The 22452-nt window shown below is 43.9% G+C and overlaps 1 protein-coding gene across 11 annotated transcripts in view; it reads right to left on the bottom strand.

The window, feature by feature from the left end:
* The window catches only part of CASZ1 (castor zinc finger 1), a 251035-nt gene that overhangs the window by 30194 nt on the left and 198389 nt on the right, over positions 1-22452 (bottom strand). For 5 of the 11 annotated variants that reach the window (XM_040430604.1, XM_040430683.1, XM_040430620.1 and 2 more), the window contains exon 1: positions 21322-21637. The exons of 5 other annotated variants lie outside the window; for them this stretch is intronic. In XM_040430604.1, coding sequence (XP_040286538.1) covers positions 21322-21370 — 49 coding nt within the window. In that variant the 5' untranslated portion in view covers positions 21371-21637. Of the gene's footprint in view, positions 1-21321; positions 21639-22452 lie in introns of those variants that run through there. One more of the 11 variants, XM_040430673.1, reaches the window with a different exon arrangement.

The following is a 22452-nucleotide window of genomic DNA, read 5'->3' as shown; positions in this document are numbered from 1 at the left end:
CCGAATAGAGGCACCCTAACAGTACACCAGAAAACTGCTGGAAATGAAATGTCCAATACGTAATCAAAGGTTAACCAAAGCCTTTGTCTTATTACCCAAAAGTGAAGTTTACCATAAAGATTTGTCCGTACATGAGGCTACCGACCCTGTTAATAACACATGCGGCTTCAGCATGCAAAGTGTTAAATGCAATTGTTAAATGGTACGGCAGATTGCCCCAATAAATAATTTACTGATATTTATAAATATTCAAATCAGCAAGCATCAGAAATTGAAAGGGAGGTGACATTAATTCCAGAGCTTTCTAAATTCATTTGAGAATCGTTTCTCATTTCAAACAAATATTAAATCTTTGGCGGCAGTCCTGAAACACCCTGAGTGCTGCGGTAACTCCCACAATGCATCACTGAGGATCCGGGCCTGTGACAATGTAACGTATAGACACATCCTAGAACCTGAGATATATAGTCCATACGGATCTGTGTACAGAAAAAAACATGATAAACTAGTGATTATCCCTCAGACCCAAGTAGTTGATAAAAAATATTTATATGTACCAGGCTGTGGATGGCAATCTTTGGCATAGATACTCCATCTTACTTAAAGGGGTTCTCCAGGAATTAGGAAAATGAAAATACTTAAATATTACTTTATTATAAATTTATTCCCAAGTACCTTTCATCAGTTACAATGGCTCCTTTTGTCTAGGGAGCAATTAATAGGAGAAATAAAATGCCTGCCGTCCTATTAGTGCACACAAAGCCTGTCCTAATCACACAGCAGGACAGTTACTTCAGAACACTGAGGTGAAGAGCTGCCTCATCCTCCTCTCTGCTCTGCTTGTCAGGGATTATGATCTTGAATACAGATAAGATCTTTTGCTGATTCTCTGTAGGAATGGAGTTCATGAGGAGACATGAAGTACAGAGAGGACAGTGGGGATGTGGCTGATGAGCAGCAGCACTTGTATGCAGTCTACATTACCACAGTCTGTCCTGTCCGTTCTCTCAGTACTTTATGTCTACTCATGGACTCCATTCCCACAGAGATTCAGCTGAAGATCTTATCAGCTCTATTCAGGATGATAATCCATGACAAGAAGAGGAGGATGAGAATGAGGATGATGTGTGATTAGGACAGGTTACGTGTGAACTAATAAGATCACGGCCATTTTATTTCTTCTAATGATTTCTCCCTAGACAAAAGGAGCACTTATAACTAATAAAAGGTATTTGAGAATATATTTATAAAAAAGTAATATTTAAGTATTTTAATTTTCTTAATTCCCAGAGAACCACTTTAAAGAGGTTGTCCCATTTGAGACATGGATATGCTAACATTGTCAGATAGGTGCAGGTCCCACATCTGGAACCCACTTTGATCTCCAGAACGGGGCCCCCAAAGCGAAGTGAAAGCATCCATGCATGTGCAACCACCCTCCATTCACCGCTATGAGAGTTTCAAAAATAGCAGAGCTCTGGCTCAGCTATTTTCAGCAGTCTTATAGCGGTGAATTGAGAGGTGGCCACTCTTGCGTGGCACACTCTGTATTCACCGCTCGGCTGTTTTCAGAACTCTCATGGCGGTGTGGTGTGCTCTGCTTCGATTCGGGGGCCCTATTCTGGAGATAGGTGCGGGCCCCACCTCTGGATCTTGCTCCTATCTGACATCGATGCATATTTCTAGTGATGTGCCATCAATGTCCCAGATTGGCCAATCCCTTTAAGAACCATTTGATGCTTATCTAAGGTAGCTATTTGACATGATAGCCACTATCCAACCACATTTTTCATTTATGGCTATACCAGACTCCAGGAACTGCCCTTGTTCTCAGAAGATGGCTCTCTCATGCCAGGGATGGTCATCCACAATACAGGCTGTTTTATACCACCATTGACCCTCCTTATTATGCAGTCTTGTCTTTTCAATTTCCAGAAGGTTGCTGTGCACTTTTTCCCTTCCATTTTCCAGCCCTCTCAAGATCTGCTGATTGTCCTAGCCTTTCTATCCTGGTCCAGAAAAATGAGCCCCCTCCCTTGTTCTATCTGTAAATCATGGCGTGGAAAGAAAGGGGGGATGGACCTGGCATCCCTGCTGAATTATAGGTTTTCTAATGCAGGGCCGGCTGTCAGCTCCCTGTACTCTGCTTTATAGCTCTGTCTGTGTGTCTCTGAACTCCCTGGTAGGAAATAAAGTTACCCCTTGGCGAGACTTCTAAACATTTCATTCAGTGTGAATGCTGCTTAAGAAAAATGAGCATATATTTCTTCCTAAAGATGTATTATCCTCTTCTCTGGATGAAGCTTGCACAATGTATGAGCTGTAGAGGCTGTGATACAATACAAAGTGCCCGATCCAGTTTACATGACTGTGCGCTGGGCCAGGCAACATATGTTATTATCTCAAGGCACACAGCAAATTATTTTCTGCATCATTTTTATTTTATTGATTGGGCCAGAATTGTAGAAACTGTCCATTGTGGTTTAGACCTAAGTACTTTTTCATTTAGACTGCACTTATCGTACATTATTGCTTTTGCAGCATACCATACCCCCTATACTAAAGCAAAATAACCATCATTTTATGAGGAAATTGTGGCTATTAGATGAAGATGGTAATACCACTTTTATGCCAGTCTTGAGCCTCATGCATATATCAGTACAATGTGTACAGAGCTTCAAATGGCTCCCTATTAGGGATACTTCAGTACATCACGTGCCGCCATATGGTACCTCTGTATGATATAGTATTCACCTCAAGAAGCAATTTCTCAAACCTCTATATCAATCAGATGTATGGGCCTATGGATTTCCATGGGCGCTGTATCATGTATCTGTACAACACAATGCTGGCAGATAATGGCCATCATCATCCTCACAAACAGATCTATGAACCACCAATCTTGTATCACGGTTTGAAAAACTGGTCCATGTAAGCGGGCATAAACCAGTGTGACTACTATTAATCTAAATCATGTGCAGGTGGTCTACCAGAGAATTTAGGTGAAGAATCATGGCAGTGTATAGGATCAGTGACAGTAATATCTTATTCCTTTTGCAATATCCATAAGCCAAACATTGAAAGAAAAATTCCACCCATATTACCAATACCTGGGCGTCCATGGATTTGCTTGACATCTAAATGTTCTGAAACTACCCAATTTGCCTCTGAAGAGTGAGCCAAAGTTTTGATGACAATTATTTTGTCACTCATTTTAATCAAGAACTATCAATACTAAGTCCTAACAATTTAATAGCCCAAGTGGGTAATGGATTAACTTTGTGCCCAAAATTGTGACTTTTTTGCCCTTTTCCATCTCCCTCGCCACCTTTACAAAAAGCGGGTGGGAGAATGCAGGCCATGGGCGAGAACTCTGAAGCCTGACTCATCATAACCTGGCGCTCATTCGACCAGCATTCCATGCCAGCCTAGCTGGCACTGATTTGGTTTTTCTTCACCAGAATTATGATCTCAATTATTCGGGTGTGTCGTACGCCAACAGGGTTTAGTATTAAGAATGGCGTGTGAAATGTCAGTCTTAATACAACCTCCCGGATTCCAACCAATGAAAAAACATTATCTAATAAATAATAAAGGACCCCACGTGACCAACATCCACCTGACAAGTAAGTTAAAGGGGTATTCAAGATTTAACCATAGATGACCTATCCTGCAGAATATCTGACCTGTAGGGTATCCAGCACCCCATATACCTGCCGAAAAGCTTTTTCAGAGTAGCTTTGTCCATTGTGTAATGGATGGAGCGATTAACTGCAGCACTGCTCCCACCGAAGTGAATGGGAGCAGTGCTGCAGTTACCAGCTCTATCCACTACACAGTGGATGGAGCTACTCTTTAATAGGTGATCAGGGAGGGGTTCGGGGTGTCGGACCCCCGCTGATCAGATATTGATGGCCTATACAGATGATAGGCCATCAATATTAAAATGCTTGAAAACCCCTTTAAGCAGCCCATACGCAATAGATGAAAGCTGACAAAAAGGGAAGATTTTAACCATAACAAATGTTTGTCAGGTGGAATTTAACAATTGACCAATTGGTATGGAAAACCATGTCCAAAATTAGAGTATTCGCCACCCCATCAGAGGACATCTCAATGCCCCATCCAATCACATATGCTTCACCTACTTAAAAAAAAAAAACACAAAAAATGCCCCCTAGATTGCTTCACAACTGAATAGAAAGAGAATAATCAATCCAACGTGTGCATTTTTTTCCTCCATAAACTCGATTTCTCTCTCCTTCTGAAAACAAGTGAGCTGTAAATACTGTTTAACCTCTCCCCCTCCCCTCCGCTCTATAAAAACACAAATATGCCATAACTCAGCCCTTCCAGCCCTGGCGTCTCCGCCATGCCCTGCTGCAGGCCTCACTGGAAGGTCAAAACAAACGACTTTCCGATTCACTGCTCCTGAAATAATTTTGTGTATTAAAACCTGAATCTGCACTTTCTGGACCGAAAGGCCCTCTTAATTATTGCAGCCGTCCTTGGGACGGACAGTGATCCTTCACGAAGACACAGTAACCAACCCCCCCCCCCCCCCCCTTCGCCAATCTGTTTGCAAAGTGTGTCTGTCCTTTATTAAATTGTTTTCTTTTCCACATTATCAGTTGCCATGGAGACCTCATCTCTCGGATTATTTGAATTTCATTATATCTATTGATTTGGGAGCATTTCATCTTTTTTATTGTTTTTCTGTCAATTTTCAAAACGAATAACCATCTAATTTGCGTCAGTGCTGATTATGTTTGTTCCTCAATAGAGGTCGGCAGCTGCACCATGCACACAAATCAATGTACAGCCAGCTCAGCGCTGCCTGCCTGCCTGCGAGGGCATCTTACAAACACAACAGCTACACTAGTGCTACACACAGCTCGCCGCTCCTCACACAGACACACAACGCAACAACTCATACGTCTAGTCCTTTTTTTTTATTATTATAATTTTTTTTTCAATTAGAAACCGGACGTGCAAATGTGTTTACCTAGGCCGATTTATCACGAGCTATAATACAGTATTTCCTTTCTGCCTCTGAACCATACTTCCGAGAGCAGAAAATATAAGGATGAAGAAAGCGCCAATGGACGGATTTTCATCCATATAGGACCATAGCTAACTCATCTTTTTATTGTTCCTGTACGTAAAAATTCCTGGCCTTTTCATTTTAAAAATGAACGTTAAAACCCAAAATGGAATTGCCAATTAGTGATGCCACAATTTGGAGTTCTAACATATGATAAGAGAAACCCTGCCTCCTTCCAGTCCTTGGGGAGAGAAGGTTTCCCCAGAATACCCCTGGCGTGCACTATAGGGTAACCGGATCCTGGTCCAAACAGATCCGGAGGCTCTCTGCAAAACTGAGTACGTTCAGACATAAGACTTTTAGGCTCAGGTTTTTTTTTTTGCAAAAAATCTGACGTGAACAGATACATGGACAAATCTGGACACAAAAAGTACAAATAGCCAGAGCATCATATAACGGTAAAGTGAAACTTAAGGAACTTTACAACTTCTACAGATCATTGAATATCTCAGGCTGGTACGGGAGACATCATACAAAGCCTGACACAATACAACACAAGGCTACGCTTTATTTTCTTTATTGTCACTTTATGTGGACAGCAACAGAAGGGGGGTACAAGTCATTAAAGTGCTTACTTGGTTCCTTTTTTATTTTAAATAATTTATGCAATTTTAAGCATTTGTGTATAAATTTTTTAATAAGCCACCCTGGAGCAAAATGGCCATTAGCAGCCCATGCACTGCTGTCCAATCGTCTCAGACCAGGATCACTCGCACAGCACTCTTGCCTTTTATGACAAGATAAAATGCTTTTAAAGCAATTTGCACGAATATGGAAATTTCCTTGCATTTTTTTTTTTTTTTTATAGATGCTTTCCTTAGCCATGAGGGACAGACAGACTCTTAAGTGTTCGTTCACGTGTATAATATATGTAGCAAAGCCGAGTCCGACAGTGCATATAATGCCACATTTGTCCCACTCCGTATTTAGGAAGCGCCGTTTGTCTACAAGTTCTGTAAGATGGTATAGACATTCATTTTAAGGATGCTGCTTGCTTTGCCATAGCCTTGCTTGGTATATAATATATGTCTGATCTTATTAAACTCCTGGAGTTTATTTCCTCTGATTGAGTTTTCGGAGACTTCTCAGATGGGATAATATAGAGTTTAAACTTTCCAGGGAACGGACGGTGGGTTATATCTATATCTCGCCACAGTCCTCACCGTGTATGTTCCCGTGTGTCTCGGCAGCTTCACATCGATGGTGCTCTCCGCAGCTGTCTGCCTCACAGCCTTGATAATTTAACTGTCGCAATTCTTGTTTTCTGTAACTGTCCCTAAAATAACAGGTTTCCATCTTAAACAAACATTCCCACATTGGAGAAAAGGCTGCGGTTTAAGCGGGTCCCTCCGAGTGCTCTGTTTGCACAGATCTCTTCAGTAGAGGTCCCCTCCTGACGAAGTGACTTATTAAAGTTTAAACAGTAATTAACAGAACAATAAAAATAAAGGGATGTTTGGGGAGCTGTAGCACACACTGGGTTTTTGGCAGCGCCAGCACTTTCCAGTGCCCTGTGCTGGCAGGGAAAGGCTGTAGCAGAGCCAGGGAAATAAATCGTAGAACGAGAGGATGGATGAGAGGCAGAGGGTGAGGCTGATGTCCTGGGAACCTGGGATACAGGGGTCATGACACACTGTGCGACCCGACTGTCGGGAGGCAAATGCGTGTGGCAAGCAGCTGAGCAACGTGCTGCACATTCATCGCGTGGCACAGGCTTGGATAACATGAATGGAGACGTAGATGTCACAGACTGGTGAGGCAGATAGAAGTTATTCTAAAAATTCTAAAGATACCCTGCATATGATAATTTTTAGTATGAGCACAGATTCCTACTCCCTAAAAGACAAGCCGAGCTAGCAAGGTAATAGCCCTGCTTCTTCACCGCCATACATCACCCAGGTATTCACTTGTATTTGCACTGATGACAAATACAAGAACTTAAAAAAAATATAACATAAAACACAGCATGAAATATAAGGACATTTGAATCTCCATTTTGTATATGTAATGAAATGATATAGAAAGTGAACGTAGCGGTGGTTCAGGGGCCGCCTGGCACTACGGTATCAGTGGGAATATAGTCTTTGGAGGGGGCGTGATGTTCCTATATGATCCTATACTTGAAGAAGGATCTGTTACAATCAGTCTGAACAGACATTATCGACACCAGCTACATTGCCTGCCATGTACTTGCGTTTGCTAAGTCTGTTGTCAACCATCTGGGGATAGGAATTACAGTCACCTTGCTAATCCTATACGTACTAAACCCTAAAGCGGGTTACAGAGGATGGAAGAGGCAGGTGGAGAATACTGGCGAAAAAAAAGTGGAAGGATTCAGCAAAGTTGTGTCTGACCACTCACAATCCCGTTGTAATAGACATCACAAGGAAAAATAAAATCACAAACCGAGAGAGACACCAAATAATGACCCAGGTAACAACCAGACGTGGGTATGTTTTACCCAGACATAGGCATTCACACAGAAAAGCGCAGACACAAAGTCCCCACTCCAGCGCGAGGCTGTCAGGTAAATTAGATCTGAAAGCTGACAATTTCTGACCATATTTCCTTGATTATTTCAAACAAATGCACACCAGCCGCTGTAAGGAGATTAAAGTGACATAAACGTCCCGGGTGGGAGGAGGGAGGGCAGAGAATTCAGGTCACCCCCATCCGTCCCCCATCTGACAGCCGCTATATCGCTATCCAATCCAATAAAATCCCCCCCCCCCCCTTTTGCTTTAATTAATTTTACAGCTAGCTTGCTTAATTACTTTCAATCAAAATCCTCCTGCCATCACAAAATTAGAAATGGTTGAGCTCCATTAGCCTAAATTCTTCATTTCCATACAGATCTCGTCCATGCAGTTCTCGTCTACATGTTCCCTCACTTTGGGAGGCCTAAGCTAGTCAATCACTGGGGGCTCATACTCTTGGGAGGCCAGGGGCTAGGAGATCATGTCCCCAGGGGGCTTGAGTAGAACAGAGGTTGGAGGATTACACGCGTGAGTGAATTGAATACAGGGGCATCATACTACTGACAGTACAACTGGGGAATCAACAATACTCGCAGGAGGCTGGGGAACTGGAATCACATTCCTTGGAGACATGAATCAGCTAGGCACGATCCTACTCCCAGGAGGCTGGAGAACGGCATTTACAGGCCCGATGGTATCACACAATGCACTGGATGTATGTGGGGGATTATACAGTTAGAGGATCATACTCCTGAGAAGCCTGAGTGAGTTGGCACGGTTGGAAAAGGCTCGAGTCACTTGGGGGTAGATGAATGTCTTAATCAAATTAGTGCCTTAAGATCACTCGACAAGGGAGGGCTGGGTCCAGCCCATGCTAGGGGATCACACTTCAAGAGACATGAATGAGTTCACTACAGGCAGATTAAATACCATGTAGGTGATCACGTTTGTGTGAGGTCAGGGCAGAGGGTCGAATGCTTCGCTGCTGTGACATAACAACCTGGGTGCATCTGTACGAGTCCAAGGAATTATATGATAAGAAGTTTAAAGGGAACCTCTCACCAGCGACCTCTCTATCCAACTCTTCACCTTTCTTTTGTTGATGCCACACTTCATTCCCAAGTTATGATGCTTTTTCCTAATATGCAAATTAGGCCTTTGGTGCAATGAGGGCATCACCGTTGCACTTGTTGCATCCAAGCTCCACTCCTTACTAAGGCCAGCCCCTTCCTTGGTGCTTTGATTGACAGGGCCAGGCATTGGCAATGCAGTGAGAGAGGGCTTGGGCACAGAAAGGAGTGGAGCCTGGGTACAACAAGAGCAATGGTGATGCCCTCATTGCACCAAAGGCCTAATTTTTATAGTAAGAAAAAGTATCATAACTTGGGAACGGAGCCTGAGATCAATGCGAGAAAAACAGTGTTTTAATCAGGTGAACAGCGGCTACGCAAACAGTTTGATAGGGGGCTCTCTGGTGACGGATTCCCTTTACATGAGAGGCTGATTGTAATCTTAATTCTCCAAACATGCACAGAGATGAGTGCTGATATTGACGCTCATCTAAAAGGGAAACAATAAGTAGGAACAGTCCAACCTGTGTGACCCACACTTTTCTGCACAGCAGCTTTCGGTGAGATTCTGTCTGTGGGCGACCTTAGTAATCACACTCATGGGACTGTGGCTTGAGCTTGAGACTTGGGGATTGAACTAGAAGCTCTTCAATGCTTTTGGTAAATGTTTATAGCAACCATTAAAGAGGTACTCTGATTATTTAACGTTATCCCCTAGCCACAGGATAGGGGATAACTATGATATCGGTGTGAGTCCTACTGCTGGGACCCCCATCCATCACGAGAACGGGGACCCCCGTGGAGACCTTTGATATCAACATAGCAGCCGGTTGGGAACAGGTGCGGCTGCTCCATTCATTTTCTGGGAGTACAGAATATATAGAAATGAATGGAGCAACCATGCGCATGTCCAACCGTCTGCTCTGTTCATATCTGGGGGCTCCCGGTCTTTTGACTAGTGTGGGTCCCACAGATCTGGAATACCCCTTTAAATTGTGCCCCCCACATTACCTATAGTCTTAGGCATATAGGACTGTAATTCACGGTGCAGCCAATACAACCAATCAATGAAAATGCTGCATATTTTAACTTAATAAAGGTGCTTTTTAAACTCCTCTGCTGACAGCTGAGAAGACGCACGGAAAAGGAGGTCCAGACCCCCGCAAATGCGCCCTACAGAGCACAGGCCGGTAATGTGGCTTGACACATAGGAGCCTGTTATTTTTTCTGTCATCGCTTGGATGAAGCTGTTCAAAACGATCAGCGTTAAATTCTATCTAACCAAAACCAGAGTTACTGGTGTCTTCATGTACTACAGCCCAGCCAGTGTTAGCCACACAGGCAGACCGGTCAATGAGAAAAGAAAACTAAACCCTGACAATACACTCTAGGCAGTAATAGTAATGATAGGAAATAGGTGTTTAAAGGGGTTGTCCAGCCTGACCTCAGTGTGAGCAGCACTGGATGACGAGCACTGTCCACCACAATGTTGGCAGTGCAGTGTAGTTCTGCCACAGACTTCCGACGACAGAGCTACACAGAGCAGCTGATTCTCGGCGGTGTGGGGTGCCAGGCCCTTGCCGATCAGCAACATGCTGGGTTTACATTCTGTGGCCTAAACCCCAACTCCTGTAGAGGCCAGTGGCCACACAACTAACTGAGGCAATAGCTTCAGGATTATAGGGCTATAGACTGCTGTGGTTAGATGGGGTTTTGGCACACAGCAGCCTGAGCGTTTAAACCCAGCGAAAAAATGGTGTAACTTTTGCCCTCATATGACATTTTTGTAAAATGCAGTCATGATACCAAGGTGCAGCAGACTCCCCAGTAGTGTCCATAACCAGCAGAAGGGAATGTTAAAGAGAACTCTAGCATGGAGTTGAATTAGGCCCTGTTCACACTGGTGCTGAGCTCTGTTGTACAGTAACAATAGCATTGACTGCATTGATAGTCTTTCCCTAAAATAAAATCTAGTGGAAACCTAACGGATACATTCAAAGTCAAAAGTGGAAAAAGTGACTCTAAGGTGAACAGAGATTATTAGGTGAAAATTGCTGAATTAAAAGCCAATATTAACATGTCTGGGATTTGTATCATTCAGGGTCAGTTTGTCATAGACATGACTAATATACATCCAGTAAGGCCTTATGCACACAAACGTATGTATTTTGCAGTCCGCTGGCCCCTAACAGAACAGTACTATCCTTGTCCGTAATGCGGACAATAATAGGACATGTTCTATTTTTTTGCGGAACGGAAATACGGACATGCGGAAACTGAATGCACACAGAGTAAATTCAGTTTTTTTTTGCGGACCCATTGAAATGAATGGCAAAAAAAAAAAACGGACACGGAAAGAAAAAACATTCATGTGCATGAGGCCTAAGGCTAACCTCCGTTCCATGTCCTTTTCTCTTCTCTTCAATGGTTTTCCCCATGAATAAAAACAGAACATCTAAAAATTTGCACAGCCACTCATATTCATCCAATTCTTAAAGGGGGTGTCCAAGATTATAAAAACAGAAGAAAAAAAACAGTGCCGCACACAGGTTGTGTGTGGTATTGCAGCTCCCATTCACTTCAGTGGAGGTGACAACAGATGGACAGGTGTGGCAGTGTTTCTGGAGTAAGCAGCCATGTTTGTCTGATCCTGGACAAGCACTTTAAATGCGATGAGGCGATCAGACGCCAACATTAGAAAGAAAAAGATTTCTTTCTTATTATAGCTCATCAGCACAAATCATCTGTTTATCTATGGATGCAGCAGACGGGGTCACTAGTAGTCATTGTCAGTGATATATCTTTACGTGTAGTACAGATAAAGAACCAGAGTGAAATTGTAGAATGTATTTTAGAATTCAAAAATCTCAGTTTTAAAGGACTAGAAAAACATGGCAGCTCTCTTCTCGTTGGTTGTGTCCCTGCAGCTCAGCTCCTTTTGAGTGAATCCGTTTTAGCTGCAATACCACACACAACCTGTGGACAGATGTGGCACTAGTTTTGCATGAGTATAAAGGACATATTTTATACTGAGCTGACAGTGGCAGACTATGTAGGAAATAGTAGTGTGCTGCTTTTAATGTATTAATACATTTTTGGGAGAAATTACAAAGAAGCAGCAGTCTTCTAAGAGCACCTCCAACACATGTGGCCTAAGCCACAGTTACTGCACTGGCTGCAAGTCCACGTGCAGCCTGAAAATTAGCAGCCACCATGGCTCTAGCCGCACGTGTAATCTCGCCCTACAGAATTGTTATATAATGAGAAATACAAGCATTCACTAAAACAAAAATATGGGGGGAATTGACAGGTCGTCTTGTTGACGGCAGTGTCAGTCTAGCACATGCAGAACAGCCAATAAATAATTCTCATATGCATCCATCTGTTGGCAGCAGCAAGTCAGCTTGCTGATGGTCTCCCAACAGCTGCAGGTGCATTTTTTTATTCCTCGTTCAATGACACAGCGTGTAATAAAAAAATAAACATGATAATAGCCCATTTGTTACCGTGAAACAGTCAATCAAGTGAATGAGTTTTCTGAGGTGTCGGGGAAGGTGTGCATTGACATCAGAAGAACGGATCTAGAAAATCAGGCAGCAGAGATATTTGGCAGGGAGACAACCATGCCCTTTTGTACATTGACTTATTACCTAAGGCTACATGCACACGACCGTTGTGTGTTTTGCGGTCTGCAAATTGCGGATCTGCAAAACACGGATGGCGTCCGTGTGCGTTCCGCAATTTGCGGAACGGCACGGACAGCCATTAATATAACTGCCTATTCTTGTCCGCAAAACGGATATATTTTTTTTGCGGACCACGGAAAGGAGCAACGGATGCGGACAGCACACAGAATGCTGTCTGCATCTTTTGCGGCCCCATTGAAGTGAATGGGTCCGCATTCAAGCAGCGAAAACTGCGGCTCGGATGCGGACCAAAGCAACGGCCGTGTGCATGTAGCCTAAGGCTACGTCTACACGACGACATTTGTCGCGCGACATTAGTGCAACAATTTTTTTTTATAATGGCAGTCTATGGTGTCGCACTGCAACATACTGCGACTGTTGCGTCACAGTCGCAGCATGTTGCAGTGCGACACCATAGACTGCCATTATAAAAAAAAATTGTTGCGCGACATTAGTGCAACAAAATGTTGCGCTACAAATGTTGCAGTCTAGTTGTGGCCTATCTGTCGTGCCACTTATTGTCGCGCGACAAATGTCGTCGCGTAGACCTCGCCTTACTGTTTAGGTCACATAGAGAGACTCCTTATATTACCAGAGTTTCCCTTTAACTACTGGGGGTTTTGTTCAGCCTTTTGAGCGAGATGTCCAGATTTCATCTAATTGTATGAAGAGACAAGCTTTCAAAACAATTCATTCAAGCCCTGCTGCGGGAACAGGACATGTGTTAATGATACGTTAACTCTCCTCTTAATTTAGTCGCTAGTTTCCCTTTAAGACCAAGAGCTATAATTTCTCACTGTCGTTCTAATGGCATAACTAAGTCAAAAATGGAGATGTGTCCTATACCCTCTAAATGTCCTCCCTGAGCCAGTAAACTCATAACTGCACAATCCACAGTTGTCCTGACATTTCTCACTTTGCAGAACAACTGTTATTATTCCACATAGAAAAGAAGAAGCAACTGTTCTAAAAAGTGCTACTCCCCTCACCCCGGCAAAGCTACACAATCCCAAAACAAGGGCTCGTCTGCCGAAAAATGTTATTGACAAAAAGCTCCGTCAAAGCCAAAAGGACAAACCACGGCACCTGTTAAGCGGAGACAACTGTCTGATTCTGTGGTCAGAAAGCGACATTCAGGAAATCTAGACTACCCTGGTTTATATGATCACCGCTGGTCAGTCATGGTCCCTCAACACTGAAAGTCCAGAGGGCAGCACAAACAAGTTCCAGACACAGAGAGCTGGGACATGAGATACGTATGACACCTAAGTCTGGGAAGTAGAAACATATCCAACCTTAAGAAGGAACATTTCCACTTCTGATGCTGAAGAACTTTTTGTTTATTGAAAAGTGAAGCAACTTTACAAATAGTCTCCATTTAATGTGTCCTACTGTTTTGTGTATACAGTGCCTATGTGTCTCTATGGTAAGCAATCTGAAAGTCTGTCCACTTCTTGCCAACCTATCACCCCCACTGATCAGCCTCTGGTGCCAGACCTATCTCCTGAATGGAGCAGGAAGCAGACAGCTTCATTCAAGGTGTAGTGGCCATGCTGGGTTACTGCGGCTCAGCTTCCATTCACTTCAAAAGGAGCTGAGCTGCAGTAACCCAGAATGGCCACTACACTTTGAACGGAGCTGTCCGCTTCCTGCTCCATTCAGGAGCTAGTTCTGGGTCCAGAGGCTGATCGGTGGGGGTGCGGGGTGTTGGACCCTTACCAATCAGATGTTGATGATCTATCCTGAGGATATGTCATCAAAATCAGGAGCCTGGAAACCTCCTTTAAAGAACAGTCTAGGGAAGCTAGAGGCAGATGGCTGACCCAGGCTCTTATCTAGTTGTAAATGTTGCTTTTCTGTGTGCCCTGTCACATTTCTCACGGTGTCCTCTACAGGCCCAAAATGGCCTTAATTTTTTTATTACCTGTTTGACTCTGCTGCCTTATTGCTCGCTCCTAGTTAATGGTCCCGTAACCACGGAAACCAAACGAATACAGAGTCACTAGAGAATGGAATGATTAAACAGGTTGCCCTTGCAAAACAAATTTACTTCAAGTAGAAATGTGCGCGGGGAAGAGTGCTGACATGGCGGAGGCTCCGAGCACCCAGGAGTGCAGCCCTCTGCACCTGTGGACAATAAACCTGCAGCGTCCATATTGGGGGAGAGGATCAGCGCATCCTGCAGGCCCTGATCGCCCTGGCACATACATGTATAGCGCACTTCCAACGCCGGTCGCAATTTTTACATTACTCAAAAGAAAATTAGCTGTATACATATCATAAAGTAATTCATCTCCACCTTTGGAGAGAAGATTTAGCAATTTTAGAAACTGCTGTTTTTGTCTTCTAGGTGTGAGTACACTAACCCTGCCGTAGTCCTAGCCCCTGCATGCTTCATATGGAAAAAAAGATTCCACCTTTTAGCATCCGCGAGTGCAAAAATCATGAAAATCTGCGACACAAACATAAGAGGCTGTTTATAACCCAGAGATACGTTGTTCAGTTTGGGGTTTAGCGCACGGTATTCCTGGTGACCTCCAGCTTGTTAGTTAGAAGCTCCAGGCAGATCCTGCACGAGCCCCTCCTTCATGATCTAACAAGCACCCTACTCACTTAGCTCAGCTAACAGGTGTCCCCCAGCTCTCCGGCACCGATCAAGTGTCACAGAACAAAGTCAGCCTGTTCCCCCCTCCCCAGAAGCTGAAACTGACAGCTGGTTCCCTGCAATCATTATTCCATAAGATGGCTCCCGCTGCCCTTCCCTAAGTCATATACAGAATATGCTCTTACACCGGTCCAGGAACAGTACAGCAACACCGCGGTATAACCAGGAGCCTGGAAAAGTACACTAGCCGTAATGGCCACTAGGTCCTGTTGTCACTTTTCACATTTCTCTGTGAAATTTGTTTCTGTGTGTGCAGAATAAAAGCCTCTGAACACAACTAATATGATTAGAAAAGATATATAAAAAAAAAATAATTCTCCCCCCTTAATAGGTAATTGACCACTTTAAATGGGAACACAAGGAAATATATTTTTATGTTCATTTTGCTTCCTATTTCATTAGACCCATCTATTAATATTTAATATTATACGAAAACCACAGGCTTATGGCGCCTTATTTTTTATGTTGTACACTAGTGAACCATGGATCTCCTGGAGTTGAAATGAAGAACAGTGCTAGGCTACTTTCACATTAGCGTTTTTTGTGGATCCGTCATGGATCTGCAAAAACGCTTCCGTTACAATAATACAACCGCATGCATCCGTCATGAACGGATCCATCTTGAACACCACTGAAAGTTAATGGGCATCGGATCCGTTTTCTATTGTGTCAGAGAAAACGGATCCGTCCCCATTGACTTACATTGTGTGTCATGGCGGACAGAAAAATGCTGCAGGCAGCGTTTTGGTGTCCGCCTCCATAGCGCAATGGAGTCTGAATGGAGGCAAACTGATGCATTCTGATCGGATCCTTTTCCATTCAGAATGCATTGGGGCAAAACTGATCAGTTTTGGACCGATTGTGAGAGCCCTGAACGGATCTCACAAACGGAAAGCCAAAACACCAGTGTGAAAGTAGCCTAAGTTCACCAAAACTACGCAGAGTTTTCAACATACATTTATTAACCATTTATGGCATCACAGGAATACAGATGTTTCCAGGAACTAGCGGAGATGCATTCACTGCTCATTATGGGCCACATCTTCAACACTTGAAGACTATCATGAGAGGAATTATTGGTCAGTTTTTTTGTAGGAGTCTACGTCGCCGTAATTTGCATTAAATCTGTCAAATGTTACACCATGTTCGATAAATTTGCTTCATCTTTTAGACTGGGGAGATTCACTGGTGTTTTTTTTTTTTTTTTTTTTTTAACGGCCAGTGAATAGCGTCCGTCAACAAATGGGACGTCCTATTTTTGGCAGTTTTTACAAAATGGACATCAATGGGCACCTTTTAATGGCCGTATATAAAGGAGTGACCCATTTAATGGTTGTTAAAAATGTCTACAAGGGCCTCACAGGGTTTAAAATAATAAATAAAAAATACTCACCTCATCCACTTCAACGCGTTGGGACATTGGCTCATCACTAGATGCAGCAGGACCTGCGCTCTCAGCTTGATGATGTCACATGATCACATGGGGAGCGCAGGTCCTGCAGCATCTATTAACAAACAAATGTTGCTGAGCGTTCAAGTGGATGAGGTAAGCATTTTTTTGATGTGCACTTTATAATACTAGGGGCACAAAGTGGCCCATTAACTATACTGAGGGCATTACGGGGGGTCATTATCTATACTGGGGGAACTACAGAAGCCAATATCTATACTGGGGGCACAGTTGTGTGAATGTAGTCTAACACCCCATTCTTGAGATATTGCTCCACTTTCTACACCAACTTTACTGGAGTAAGATTGCTAGAATTTTGGTGACTTCTGTGGCTGTAAAGTGTTGTCCAACTTCTAAGTTGGTTCTAAATAACTGTCCCCCCCCCCCTCCACAGGACCGGTCAAGGGTAGCATACATACCTGTTCCTCAATGCTAGATTCCAGCTTTGTGGGTACTCCGCTGTCTTCTCTGGACTTCAGCTCCTGCATGTAAACTTCCAGCACAGTCTTATGCACCTGTACATTCAGTGACTGACCATAGAGTTGACGTGTTCTTCAAGTGGTACTTTGGAAGACATCACAGCTGGGGCCAGTCATTGGCTGCAGGGGTGCACATGACACCCATCCATTCTGGAAGTTAATATGCGCGAACCAAAGTGCAGTGAAGTCAGCGGTGTACCCAAGAGGCTGGAACTGAGCAACGGAACAGGTAAATGCTGGATGGGGGGGGTATTTAAAGTCCATTAAGAAGTTGTGCTGCCCCTTTAAATTAGCTTGACAGGTATCCACACCCATTTCCTCACTCACTTTTCAATACTGGAGTGAGCAGTGTAAAAATGCGAAATGTTTTAATATTTTTCAGCAAATAAGCCCAAAACTTTGCAAAGTCCTATTTTGCGACTTTTTGAAGCCAGAATTCTGGAGTGCAGGGCTTGATAAATCCCCCCCCCCCCTTTCTTTTTGTTGTTGTTTGTACTGAGCTTTAGTCAATACAGTCTTTTCTCTGTAAACTTTAGTCTGGATACAGGAGAGTCATAGGGGGCGCCACATTCCTTGTTATAGAGAGTAAGGCAATTCAAGCCAAGACTTTTGCAATTACTTTCCTTGTCAAGTTTTCATTTTCTACTTCCTAAAAGCTTTCAAATGAAGAGCTTCTGGCAGCGGGAAAAACAGATTATGATAAACATGAAAATGTTTTATGAGAACTGGACTTCTCTGCACCAATGATAAATATGTGTGAAAAAGGCAATCCACAATTTACAAGTCAGCAGGAGTACACACCGTAGTCACACTGGGTTTCTGGCTTCTAAAGTGAAATGTTTTTGAGAGCCTGAATTATCACTTTTTTTTCTCTTTTTGTATTTTATATGTTTTCAAGTTTAATTTCAAATATTTTTAGGACTGTTAATAGAATAAATAATTCCACAACATGAACTTTTTTTTCAAACTTTTTTATACTGATAACCTATATTCCAGCCCAATGAACCATGCAGTAATGCAGACACATATATACACCATCCCTTTGGGCTGACAGATGAGATATAGAAGTACATTTCTTATAGATTTTTATTGTTTTCTCAGAGTTTGGTGTAAGGGTACTTTCACACTAGCGTTATTCTTTTGCGGCATTGAGTTCCGTCCTAGGGGTTCAATACCGGAAAAGAACTGATCCGCTTTCCCCCCCCCCCCCCCCCCATAGAAATGCATTAATGCCGGATCTGCACATGCTCAGACCACAAAAAAAAGTGAAGATAAATATATGCCGGATCTGTTTTTCCAGATGACACCGGAGAGACGGATCCGGAATTTCAATGCATTTGTCATACGGATCAGGATCCTGATCCGTCTGACCAATGCCACCAGTTGGCATACGTTTTGATGGATCCGTCAGGCAGTTCCGGCGAAGGAACTGCCTGCTGGAATCCTCTGCCGCAAGTGTGAAAGTACCCTTGGTAATAATGTGTACACAAAGCTTGTACCTACGGTTTCAAATCTCTCACAACGACCTGAAGCTACTTCCCCTGCTCTCACCTGTATTAGAGCCTTGTATGCCGTTAATTCCAGCCTCAGGGCCTGACAGCCTGTAAACAGGAGGAGGAACTGGAGCGGACATTTGTTTGGACGTATAGTAATCTGGTTTTCCATCACAAGCCACCTTGCCGCCTGAGATGTATCCAGCAGCACACAAACACTATGGTGGGGGTCTGGTGACTTGTCACGTGGGGGTAGGATCACTGAACCCTGAAGCAGTGGTACAGCATATTGGGCAGTGAAGACAAAATAAAGACACTCTGACCACCTAGTATCTAGCAGATACATGGAAGAGTGTATAGCGGTGCTTAGGTTGGGTTTATATGTTCCAGCTGCCACTTTCAGCCAACACCCTGCCCACCCGCGGTAGCCAATAACCGCCCGATGTTTTGATGGCTGTCATGACTGTGACCAGAGATCTCTGGGTAGCAGTGAATGGGGTTGGCAGAGAAGACTGCCATGACTGTGACCCCAGGATAGCAAAAGAATCCACAAGACCGTTTTTGCGGTCCACAAACTGCAGATCCGCAAAACATGTATACTGGCCATGTGCGTTCTTGATTTTCCAGAGCAGAAAGTCCTGCAGTCCTATCCTTGTCGGTAAAACGGGCAAGAATGGGACATGTTCGATTTTCTTGCAGGTGCTGTCTACATCTTTTGCGGCCCCATTGAAGTGAATAGATCCGCATCTGACCCGCAAAAAAATGAGAGTCAGATGCGGACAAAAAACACGGTCGGGTGCAAGAGCCCTTAACGGCAAATTTGCCAGAGTTGTGTCCACTGTTTATGTGCATCCAGTAATAACCACAGTCTTGAACTCCTGAAATTCTGCTGAAGTGAAAATCGGGGAAGGTATCATTGCAAATCCACAGATTTAAGATAATCTTATTATGCTGGCTAATCTTATACACACATGCATATGTATATTGTGCCCTCGCAATGTTGTCAGCACATGTATGATGTCACCAGCACGTGACTATTGACACCATAATGTAAATCTCTTGTCCAAGCTCCTCCCAGCCCCCGGGGAAATCAGACTAAAAGAGGCTAATGCAAAGCAGACACTTCCCCCCCCCCCCCTCTCCTTCTCATGACAGTGTTCACAAAATTTATTTTCCAACTCTTCTAATCTTTGGTACACAACCATTTAATTTGCATAACCCAGCCCTCTCGTAAAGCACAAGGAAAAAAATATCTCAGCACTCGTTTAATTAAAAAATGTAAATTTGCTGTCATCTTGGGGCCTGGTGAGTTAGGGACGACAGTGGCATCTTTTACTGCTGACAGCGATGCACTGAACGTGTTTTGTGAACTGCAGGAAAATGAGCTGATAAGGGACATGTGTGGACCTAGGCCCAGAACACCACAACCTTCATCCTCGTCACACAGCATGGGAAGGGGGGGGGGGGGGGGGGGGGGATATAGCACCTCATCCTTAAAATAACATCATTATCTCACAAATGCAGAATTCAACGGGGAAAATTAATACCTTTTCCAAAATTGGTGCCGATAGATCGATCTATATTATCAGAAAGCTCATCGCCAGCAACATTAATTGGAACGGGTTTTAAGAAAAAAAAATCTTACAAAATGTCACGGTGCTGCTGACACTACGGCGTGGATATGTGTTAATGAGAAGTTTGTCACACTGCGGTCCAGCTGAAATTAATTCTGCGCTGCAACTAATCTGCAAATGGCATGTAGAATGAGAGTTGTAGTCCGACAACTGCGGGAGACACGTGTTGCACAGATGACACTCGCTCAGGGTCTGGGTCTTTGACACTGAACATATCCATCACTCACGGGCACTTAAGCCATTTATCCAGCACTGTGCACACTGTCACATTAATAAGTAATGGCTGCCACATAAAAGTTTAGACATAGCGAAATGTGAAATTTTACATTCATTAACAATACTGGGCTTCAAGCGAGCTCTTCATCACGGAGAAAAGTAGAGCTAAAGTGAGCAGTGCAGACTGCTGGGTATAGGGGGTGATGGTCGGAGCAGGAGACACCAATCCTTTTTTTTTGTTTTAATGCTGAAACAGTGATCTCCTGGGTGTGATCAGTCACCACGGAAACCCCTCAGCACATGTGCGGCTGTAACGTCTCCGCAGACAATGCCTGCAAGGTTCAACTGCCACCGCCTGACTCAGTGCCCTGTCTCCTGCTCCCTCCACCTGAGCTCCCTGTACTCAGGAGCAGGGAACAGGGTTCCTCCCAAAAAATATTACATTACAATAATGATCACTCCTCGCAGCAGCCACTGCCTTGTCCCAAATTAATGACATTCCTTTCCGGTTACACAAACTCTTACAAATGAAACCAGAAGTACCGGAACCTGGGACAAAAAAAACCACACAAAAAAACAAAAAACATGAATCAAGGATCTCCACCGTCTCTCCGTACTGCAGCACGGCAGGCTATAGTGACAGAAGCCACACGACACTAGATATTAGCAGCACAATGGGCACCGGTCCACACAGACAGTGATCCGCAGCCTGAGATCACCTCTCCTCAACTACCATAGTACCAGCAGAGTAACCCAAACCCACTAGTCCAGCCCTCCCCATGCCAGCATCCTATCCCCATGTAACTCTGCACAATGCTCTGCCCTCTGTGACAGGCAGAAAACTTTCTGAGCGCCCATATATATTAGAGTCAAGGACAACGCCAAAGCTGTACTGTATAAAAAAAAGCTAAACAGAAACAATAGCTGTAGTCAAAGTGAAACACCACACTAATGAGTCAGGAAGAAGCACCATCCAAAAAAGCTGCTTTATTAAAACTTCTACCACACAGAAGGAGGAAAAGAGACAGGCAAGCGCCAGGTACTCACCATAGTCAGAGAATCCAAAGCTGAATTCACTTAAATAATCAACTTTCATAATACTTAATTAGTATCTAATTGAGGCTGATTTGCTTCCCGGATCACAAGTTGTTTGACTGATGTCACTGTGTGTGTCTGTGGGAGCTCTGTCAGTGGAGCAGGCGGGCAAGCTAGGATTGGCACAGCAGAAATGGCAACGCCTCCTCCTGGCCTTACCAACTGATTAGAGGGCAGGTGAAAGATCAGAGAGCGTCCCTGCCCCTCTCCCTGTGTGTCTGTGTGTGTGCATAGGCTTCTCTCTGAACAGCGCTGCCTCAGAGGTAGATATGAAGTGAATGAGCTCCCAGCATGGAGTTTGCAAGAGAAAAAAAAAAAAAAAAAACCCACACACTGACATAGAAGCCCAGTCACAGAGGCTCAGGCCGCCCTATCAGTGTGTCGCTCTCTCAGGGGCTGTCCTTCCTGCTACACAGGCTTGTTCCCAGAGCATGGAGTCCCTGACAGCGGAGGCGGCACAAGACATTCCCCAAACACCCAGGACACACTCACTGCCAGTGTCCCACAGGAGCCCCTGACTGACCCGCACAGAGGGCCAGCCTGAGCTAGAGCATGGAGAACACAGAAAGCGGGCAATCATTATAGAAGATAATGTAAACCAGGCTTGATAAAAAGCAACAATTAAAAAAAAAGACGGCAAAACGGAGTCGTTTATACGTCTACGGCTCTACTGAGACATTAATAAATTCCAAATGTCTGTAATACGCATAAAATCCAGGTGCAGATACTTTCTCGCAAACTGTGGAGAAAAATCTCACTAAGTAAGAGATTACATTATAATAATCTATCCCCCGAGCGCTTTGTCAAATAAATACATGGGGATAAACTGTGTTTAATCTTTGCTGTCCGCAGACATATAGGGGGAAAATATCCTTCAAATGCCAACCCATGTGTCTGGGCGAAGATACCCCCCAGGCTGCACCCCAGGACTCAGCTACATGTGTAGACATTGTTGAGGTCTTGCACTAGTGTAACGTTACCTTCTTTATTTCCGTTTTCACACAGGGTTATAACTACGACCACAACATCCTGTATTATGACAGAAGAGGCTGATCATTATTTATCAGTCACTGGCGGAGAATC

This window comes from Bufo bufo, chromosome 1 (assembly GCF_905171765.1).
Source record: "Bufo bufo chromosome 1, aBufBuf1.1, whole genome shotgun sequence".
Taxonomy (NCBI): Eukaryota; Metazoa; Chordata; class Amphibia; order Anura; family Bufonidae; genus Bufo; species Bufo bufo.
The sequence above is the reverse complement of the archived record's forward strand: the minus strand, read 5'-3'. Positions and strand labels throughout refer to the sequence as shown.